Source organism: Oryza sativa, chromosome 12 (genome assembly GCF_034140825.1).
Source record: "Oryza sativa Japonica Group chromosome 12, ASM3414082v1".
Lineage (NCBI taxonomy): Eukaryota > Viridiplantae > Streptophyta > Magnoliopsida > Poales > Poaceae > Oryza > Oryza sativa.
The window spans coordinates 15,834,548-15,843,673 of record NC_089046.1 but is presented as its reverse complement, the minus strand read 5'-3'; the positions used below and the strand labels follow the sequence as shown (position 1 = coordinate 15,843,673).

General features: G+C 40.7%; 2 protein-coding genes across 2 annotated transcripts; both read right to left on the bottom strand.

Moving 5' to 3' along the window:
* Positions 1-412: 412 nt before the first annotated feature.
* Positions 413-1,930, bottom strand: LOC107279766 (dirigent protein 2-like). The gene is made up of 3 exons (XM_015764202.3): positions 1,517-1,930; positions 1,221-1,425; positions 413-712 (listed from the first exon to the last, which is right to left on the bottom strand). Exons 1-3 carry the CDS (start codon positions 1,864-1,866, stop codon positions 677-679), a joined length of 591 nt encoding a protein of 196 aa, XP_015619688.1. The 5' UTR covers positions 1,867-1,930; the 3' UTR covers positions 413-676.
* A 6,198-nt stretch (positions 1,931-8,128) lies between these two features.
* Positions 8,129-8,808, bottom strand: LOC107279658 (uncharacterized). The gene is made up of 2 exons (XM_015763739.1): positions 8,586-8,808; positions 8,129-8,502 (listed from the first exon to the last, which is right to left on the bottom strand). The coding sequence occupies exons 1-2, from the start codon at positions 8,806-8,808 to the stop codon at positions 8,129-8,131; spliced, it is 597 nt and encodes a 198-aa protein (XP_015619225.1).
* Positions 8,809-9,126: the final 318 nt, after the last annotated feature.

Here is a 9,126-nt window from a genome sequence, read left to right as displayed (position 1 = left end):
CCCCCTGTGTGTAGTGGACTCATTTATTAGCAGTGTCCTACTTACACAGGTGTCCTCCCTTTTCGGGTAAAAGGGTTAACCCATAGCTTATAAGTTGTTCTTTAGCAACCAAAATTTTTAAGGTGGAAGTAGCAACCTATTACAGGCACTTATCGGTCGCATGGGCCTCAACTAGGCTACATTAAAGCTACAAATGGGATGAAATGTTACAAATGAGAAAACTTCCCAACAGTAGGACTTAGATACCAAAACATATCAGGAGAAGCTCTTGGTTTTGAGAATTGAAAGAGTCGAAGCTACTCAGTAGAAAGTATGGTAATATTCTAAGGTGTACTCCACTCTATAAGTAAAATATTTGCATTAGGAAACACAATCACTGTAAATTTATGTTGACAATCACAATTACACAAAGAGAAGAGTAATAATTATTAGTAGACAATCACAAGCACTGTAACATGAATCTGGTGTTGCTTATCTCACATACAACATTTATTTTCAGATAAAAGATATAACAGTTGCCAGATTGGCAGAAAAACTCCAATGGCGTAAGGAAAAAAATACAATACATTCAAATCACATCGCAAAACATTGATATGTGGAAAGAAATAGTTTATTTGATCAAATTTTTCATGCATGCTGGAGATTCATTGACCGGTGATCACTGCGTGCCTGCAGATTAGTTCCCCTTCGTAATATTCTTTGCAACTTGAACCTTTAAAATGAAAAAAAGGTGTTAGTGTATAATGGTTAATATAAATATCAGGACAGTAACAGCTTTTCACCAACAGATTAAGTGAAAGTAAACAATCACTAAATGAAAGCTTTGCTTTATGTGATATGTGTTCATGCAAAAACAAGATTGGTGGTAGGAGTTTTGAAATTTTAACTTAAATTGATCGTCCTGAAAGAAAGCAAAATTCTTATGGTACATGTACTGAGGTTTCTCAGTTGATCGAGTTACCATTATTCAAAAAGTTTCATGGCCCGGTACTGGCCTAGCTATCAGCTCAACTTGGGTGATCAGCTTTCAGAAAATATAGTTTTTCTTCCTAACATCCATGCATGTATTTTCTTTTGTCTTGTGAACTTTATCTATAGCTAGTACAAATATATATGAAATATGCATATAACAATAACTTTGTAGGCCATCATATATCCCACTGTTCCAACCAAACAACCTGTAAAAGAGTTGCAACAGCTGTACTTGATAAGAAACTTACATCTGATGGAGTGTTCGGAGTGTAGAACACCTGAATATCAAGTTCCCTTATCCACTCAACATCTTCCTTCTTGATAGCTCTATACTTGATATTACCACGCGCATTAGTAAATTCGCCAGTCCCACCCACAATAGACCACTCTCCAACTTTCTCTTCACTTCCTTCAATGATTCCCATCACCTGAAGCGTAGACCCTGCATACTTACTATAATAGTACCATGGAGATGTTGGAATTTAATGATACAAGCCAATGGAAAAGTAGTATATAGTCCATCTAAAAAGTGAGTAGCATTTACCTGTCCTGAAATACTATATTCTGGGAAAGGTACCAATTAGCTGGGGAACTTTGGCTGGCAACGATATGCCATCCTTGTGCACGTCCAACAATATTTACATTGGGGTCAAGTCCAGTGGTTAAACTCCAGTCATGAATAAGCCCAGCGCCTAATCCAGAGGGTCCTCCACTTGTCACGAATTCTTCATTGCGGTTTGGATGGTTTGCTCCAGCACGGAACTGGTGCAAGTAATAGTGCAACTTAACTTCACATTGCTGGGGACAATCACAGTCACAGTATGGATCAGCCATAGTTAGGATTGCTGGCAGCATGGCCAAGATGATAATCATGGTGCCACACAGACTACCCATGGCTGTGATGTTGGCACTGGTGAGCAAGGATATAAAAGAGTAGTAGGGATGCTGTATTTGCCTATATTTTGTTGGGGAAACAATGGTAGGGAGGATGTATTTATAGAATACACGGAGTACATGCCTGAAGAAATTTTTGAGATATTAAGATTTTCCAAGTGGACCTTAACAATATATGCATAGTCCTAGTTGTACACCTGTGATACCATGAAATTTTAAGGACATACTCTATTGTCTGTCAGGTGTAGCCTATCTACATTAATTATAATTCTCACGCATGTACTATCATGTGGCACTGCCTTATCATGTTAAGGTGGGCACCCACCAGTTTTATAATGATTTGAAAAGTTACACAAAATGATGTATAATGTGCAAAAACCGTGTTATATTTAAACGGTATAAAATACGAGTGTCCTGGCAAAGCAGCAGACCTCACTAGGGTTGTGAATATACAAAAAAATCATCATAGAGGTACTAAATTTGACCCATCAATCTTCATGTCCATCGTTCATTAAAAAAAAAGGCTTTTTACTATGTAAAAAGGCAACTCCGGATAATGTTCTCCTTTGCTCACTATATATCTGCGGCCATGGTGTTAGTGTTTATCAAAGGTGCAAGCGTCCCTTATATACATGCCCTTATTTACCTTGAACCTAAAGCCATAGGATGTAATAAATGCTCTAGATTAAGGATGGTATGGTCCTAACTATCATGATGTAAGGAGGAGGTGGCACCTGTTAGAATATCAGTAGGAGGTGGTGTAGCTGATTCACTATAACCGTGACCACTTTGGTTCTATAATAGGGTATAGAAAATGAGTTACAATAGTGCCGACTAGGTTTGTATATCGTGAATATCCATTTAAGAGTCTGAATATAGGTTGTGATGCTACTAATTAATTATAACATGCTATTGTGTGAAAAAATAAAAAACATCAATATCAAATGATATATTGCATTGTAACGAACCAAAGTGCAACAGTCACGGAGGTTTTAAATTATAAACCTCTAAAATATTCTTTACGAAGAGATATAGTGAGCTTGTAGATAAAAAAATGGAAATAGAACTCAATTACCAATATGACACTTTTTGATAGTCTTTTACACCAGTATGGATGGTTCAAAGCTCATTCTATATATATAGAGGATTGACAAATAATGGACCGCTATATATGGAATGTGAAAATTCCCTCAAAATAAAGGTTTCAAATGTTACTGGAGTAATCCTAACCAAAGATAATTTAGCCAAAAGGACAGTTACAGACGTATAGATCCAAATGTCGCATTTTGTAATTCTAAAGAAAGAGTACCACACATCTATTTTTATCGCCCTTTTGCTAAATGTTATTTGGTGTACAATTCAAATAGCTTTTGGTCTTCCACCAGACGATAGTATTTCTACAATATGGGCAATGTAACTATACCGGGTAAACAAATTAAAAGCTAAAGAATCAAATTTTGGTTTTGACAAGCGCTAAATTTTGAGGTATATGGCTAAGTCACAATAATATCTTGTTAGACAATACAAATTTGTAGCCAACGGTAATCTTCAGAATCACCACGCACTAGATTAGGTATGATGCTTTGTTGCAAAACGAGGAGGATGGGACCATGTAAGAACAACATATTCTCTTTTTAGTCTACATGGATAGAAATTTAGTAATATAATATCTGCTTATTTTGTTTATTTCACATAAGTTTTGTTTCCATTGGCTATACACAATTTTGTTGTGGCAGCTAAAAACTACCACCATTTAATAAGACATGGCTATCTGCATGTCACAGTGCGGAGGCTGAGATGTTTATCTTCCATTATATAGAACATTTGTGTACTGATCTATATGTACGTAGTACATAACAAAATTGAGCTAATTTATGGTTCCCTTACCTCGATGACTCATCAGAAAATTATTATACCAATTCTTTTGCAACTAATTTCATGCATATTGAAAATTCTAGTTCCTCACGATGAACTTGCAGGTGAGATTCTCAACAAATTCTAATGAAATTCATGTGTTCCAAAGGATGCGTAAATCTGAAATAAATCATGTTCAGTCAAAAGAATGCTAGATAACCATATCGACAATTAATTTAAATATGTCAAGAAAGTTGAAGCAAGTGCAAATTCTCTGTCAGAAAACCAGGAAACTAATGATGTACCAAGGAGATTTATGTAAGCATATTTTGCATATAAATAGTTGGCACAGAATTTTTGCCCATCTGAATGGTGCCACAAGCTAGCTGTTCATGTTGTAATAATGCCATCAGAAACAATGGGCTGGTATAGGATGTTATTTTCTGGGGGTGGTGGAAGTTGGCTTTCAGAAAAAATATATGATCGAGCATGGAAAAAAAGGCATATTTATCCTCGGAATAGCTTTCAGTTGTACTAAATATTTGTATGTGAGCCATTCTTTTTCTGGCATGACATGCATATACAGCTCATGTCTCCCATGTGAAACCATGTCATTGGTTCCATATCCAAATTAATTTGATCTAATCTATGATTTATATACAGCCAATGGTTTTCGAAGCTGACAATCGTGTGATGGCTACGCATGTGAAACTACAAGATGTTAAGACCCACTTATATATATTCTTGTTTCGCAAAACAAATAAACCGGGGGAATGAGATGCACATTCTGAAATCAGAATCATTTATACGTAAGAAAGATGATCATTGACAAAATATTATTATCATGGTTTTGCCGTAGCTAGATGTGTTTACTCCCATTTCCCCACAGGAATGACATGTAATCATTCGAAAAAAAAAATGGCATCAACGACATGGTTATCGTACATAATTAATTTTGAGCTGCAGAACATGAGAACATCTATTTATTACTGCCCTTTTGCTAAATTTATTTGGGATGCAACTAAAATAGCTTTTGTTCTTCCACCACCTGATAGTACTTTTAATATCTTTGGAATGTGGCTATACAGGGTAAACAAAAATTTTGACAACGTGTTTTGACAATACAAAATTTTGTTCTCCTATGTAAGAAATCTACAGGGCCGACAACTGGATTCAGTATTGGACTTTTTTGCACAAAGAGGATAAACATAACCATGTAACGCAAGCGGGGAAATTAACCTGTTTGATGGAAGTATGTGTGAGCAAGGAAACAACTGAATATATACATAAATCCATACCCTCAATTTAGCTTTCAGTTGTACTAAATATTTGTATGTGAACCTTTTCCTTTTTGGCATGACATATATAGCACATGCCCCCGATGTGAAACAATTTCATTGGCCCTAATTCTAAAATAATTTGATCCCATCTATGATTTATGCACAGCTATTGATTTTCGAAGCTGACAATTGTGTGATGGCTACGCATGTGAAACTACATGATGATATGTCCTACTACATATGTTCATACTCTGGAAATGCGATGCATATTCTGAAAACCAGAATCATATATACTTAAGGAACTAAAAAATACAAAGTAAAATATTGTCACGATTTTCTAGTAGATTTATACGTAAGATAGGACATGGAATCATAATTAATTAGTTTCGTCAGCAGGATGACTATAATAGTACCCCAAATACTGAGCTTCTCTGGCAACAAATTGGCAATTAATAACATGGTTATTGTACTTAACTAATTTTGAGCTGCAAAACACAACGACCAATGAATATTCATGTATATCCAATTGTTGTGCAATACCCAAGAAATACCTAGCTAGATTTATGCAAGGCCATAATTTAAGATGCCTGTTTTTGTTGCTACTCTACTGTAATGGCTGTTTGCTAAAATGAATTGTTTTATTTTCAAAGCAAACAAACTAGGCTGCACAAATTTACCCAACAAAATGCCTGTTATTGTTTCAGATGCCTGCTTGCAATGCTGAATTTGTCATATTTGTCTTCTAATCCTGAATTGTAATTAGGATCATTTTTCAAGTAAAAGGCAAACTACTATTCATATTTGTTCTGAAATACAGGTATTGTGACAATTCTCTTTCTCTTTTGTCATCATCTTGTATTCCACTTCTGTAAGTATACTTCCACATCTATTCTCTCTATCAATACTTATGCCGATATATATTGTTTCTGAAAGCCAACTTCCGTATATATTGTTTCTGAATATATACGTATGTTCTGGAACACCAACATGATATATACGTATGTCGATACGGAGAGATCAACGGTCGGGCAGGAGCAACACCATGCAAAATGGGCTGCCGAACGGGCTGCCGATCAGCAGAAGAGCTCAATGTAGACTGTTCTGGTTGGTGATGAAGAGGAGATGCTCCTGCCCGTAGGACAAGAGTCGTCACCAGAGGGCGCACTAGGCGACGAGGCAACCTGGTCCGGAGTATGCGATGATGGCATCTGTCTGCTGTGTTGGACAAGCTGATTTATATCAGGGCCGGCCAAGTCATCGGAGATCGGCGACTTGACCTCGGGGGAGGGACCGGCCGGCAGAGGGCGCAAACGCTCAACGTCCAAGGAGGACGGAGCTACCGCTGTAGAAGCACCCGGTAGAAGAAAATCGACAGAAGAGCGGCCAGGGGAATAGCTGCAAATGGGAACGTTTGTTCATCGAAAACCACATGACGAGATATGAAGACTCATAGCCTTTGTGAGAGGCCGGTTAGAGAAGGAAAACATAGGCAGCTGACCGAGGAGAGTGTTTATGATGAGTCGTGGCACTAAGATTAGGATAGCAAAGGCAACCAAAAACCCTAAGGTTAGAATAGTCAAGAACTTTGCGGTGCAAGATTTGGAACAGGATGGAGTTGTAGACTACAGTAGGGGGTCGTCGATTGAGTAACTATGTGGCAGTGGCTAGAGCTTCAGCCTGGTAGGATGTAGGCATGTATGCTTGGATAAGGAGGGTGCAAATAGAGTTGTTGATAGTGCGAAGCATGCATTCGGCTTTTCCGTTTTGTCGGGAGGTGTAAGGGCATGATAGGCGAAGCATGGTGATGTGGCTAGCGAAGAACGAGTTGGTGGCTTGGTTAGCAAACTCGGTACCATTATCCGCCTGAAAGCACTTAATGGGAAGGCCGAACAGGGTCTTATCATAGGCAACAGACTCAACAAGACGCTGGTGTACATCAGACATATGGCAAAGTGGAAAAGTCCAACATAAGTGACTAAAATCATCAAGCACCACTAAATAATACCTAAAGCCAGAAGTACTCAAGACAGAAGAGAGATCCACACATCACAATGAACAAGTTTAAAAGGAGAAGAGGTACTAGAATGAGACCGAGAAAAAATAGATGCGTGTATTTCCCTAACTGACAAGCATGACACAATTTATGATCTGTCTTAGTACAAGGAAGAATAGTTAATTTGAGAAGAGTCTAGATTACAGCTGAACTAGAATGACCAAGGCGACGATGCCACAATGTGGAGGATTCGGCGAGGAAGTTGTTGGCGGCGATAGCAGGGGCGGCAGTGGTCAGGGTGTAGAGGTCACCCCAACTATTGCATTGACGAATCACGCGTGTGGTCCGAAGGTCCTTAACAGAAAAACCAAACTCATCAAACTCAATAAAACATTTATTGTCGTGGGTGAATTGATGAACGGAAAGTACATTTCAAACCAAAGAAGGGGTGAGAAGGATGTTTCTATGAGCAAACTTAGTGGTTCCTATAGGTAGAAAAGATGTGCCATGACATATAACATGAATAGTATGATCATTGCCAGCGGTAATAAAAGTATGTGAATTAGGGAGGCAAGTAACAAGAATACCATCGATGGTGGACATGTGTGAAGTAGCTCCTATGTCAAGCACCCAGGGATTTGGACTGCTCACGGACAACTGATTGAGGGCAGCAACCAGACCTGTTTGATCCCTGTTGGGCTAAGCTTGCTGCATTTGAGGCCAGCCCGGAGTTGGTGAAGAGACGTATGGGCCGGCAAAGTCCGTGTGGACTTGATGGTAAGGCCCAAGCAACCCGGCACCGTTGCCAGGGGGCCGCCAGGGAGGCTGCTGCTGCATGGGCCATGGATTAAAGCAGAACCATGGGTCGTTAACGCGAAGCTAATGCCAACACTTGCTGCTGCTGCTGAAAGCTGCCTCCAGAGTTTCCATAGCCGCCACCGCCGTCGTAGTTCTATCGATCGCCGGTGCCGCCGCCGCCGCTGTTGTTCTGTCCGCCATTGCGTCGTTGGTTGCGCTTCCGTCCGTTTTTGGAGCCACTGCAGCCACCGCGAGGCTGCGACGAGGAAGAGGCGGCGCAAGTGCCAGAGGCACAAGTGTTGGCAGAGGAGGCAGCTACCACCGTGGCTGCCTCGGTCTAGACCTTGTGGTCATTAGCAATGCGAAGTTCCTTGAGCAACAATGTATTGCACGCCGAAGTGAAGGACGACAGGATGGGGGCACCAGCGATGTGGTCGGCGGTGCTGGAGAAACGTGGGTTGAGGCCACTTTGTAGGTTGAGGATGAGCTGAGACTCAGGAACGGGGTGGCTGAAGTCGAGGAGGGCACCGACGGCGGTCTTCACCTTATGGCAGTAGTCAGCAATTGACAAGTTGCCCTGTGTCATCGAGTGGAACTCATGACTGAGATAGATGACGCGGGGTTCCTTGGTCACATGAAAGAGATCATCGATGGCGAGCCATAGATCGCGGGATGTTTGTTCGGGTTCCATGGCGATGTCGAGGATGGCATCTGAAACGAAGCCAAAGAGCCAGCCTTGAACACAACATCGGCTTGTCCCCAAGCCGAATTGTCGGGTCGAGGAGGAGCATTGCCGTCAATGTGAGGAAGAAGACCAAATTTGCTGCACATGGAGATGAAGAAGGCCTTCCACTTGGTAAAGTTGGGATGCTTGAGCTCCAGGGTGATTGGGATGTGAGTCTTGACGTTGATGGCGGCATATGGATTGACGAAGATTGCACCAATGGACTCCCCGGTGCTGGCGGCGGAGGTCAGAGAAGAGCCGGAAGATGTTGATGCCGTGCTGCCCGAAGTCATGGAGAATCTGGTGGACCCGGTAGACATGGCGAAGACGTGGCACAGTCACGACGCAGTGGGAGCACAGCGGGAGCGCAGCGAGAACACGGCCGAAGCGGCACGATGCAGGGGAGTGGCGCGGGGAGAACGCGGCGAGAGCGGGGTGGCGCCTAGATGTGCACATACAGTATCTAGGCTATACAAATCTAATCTAATTCTAATACTCATGAAGTGGTACAATTTTAATATAGAGTTTGCCTTTATAAGATACATCTTGAAAAGCTTATCTAACAAGACGCAAATATATATCTGTTGATTCTTCATTTTCACCACCTACAT

What these genes read in the sequence shown, in the direction of transcription:
- LOC107279766 (XM_015764202.3), bottom strand. Translation starts at nt 1,866, where the DNA reads ATGGGTAGTCTGTGTGGCACCATGATTATCATCTTGGCCATGCTGCCA. An exon ending in AATATAGTATTTCAGGACAG is followed by an intron (nt 1,426 to 1,516) that starts GTAAATGCTACT and finishes GTACTATTATAG; the next exon opens with TAAGTATGCAGGGTCTACGC. An exon ending in CTCCGAACACTCCATCAGAT is followed by an intron (nt 713 to 1,220) that starts GTAAGTTTCTTA and finishes TTCATTTTAAAG; the next exon opens with GTTCAAGTTGCAAAGAATAT.
- LOC107279658 (XM_015763739.1), bottom strand. Translation starts at nt 8,808, where the DNA reads ATGACTTCGGGCAGCACGGCATCAACATCTTCCGGCTCTTCTCTGACC. An exon ending in TCTTCTTCCTCACATTGACG is followed by an intron (nt 8,503 to 8,585) that starts GCAATGCTCCTC and finishes GCTTCGTTTCAG; the next exon opens with ATGCCATCCTCGACATCGCC.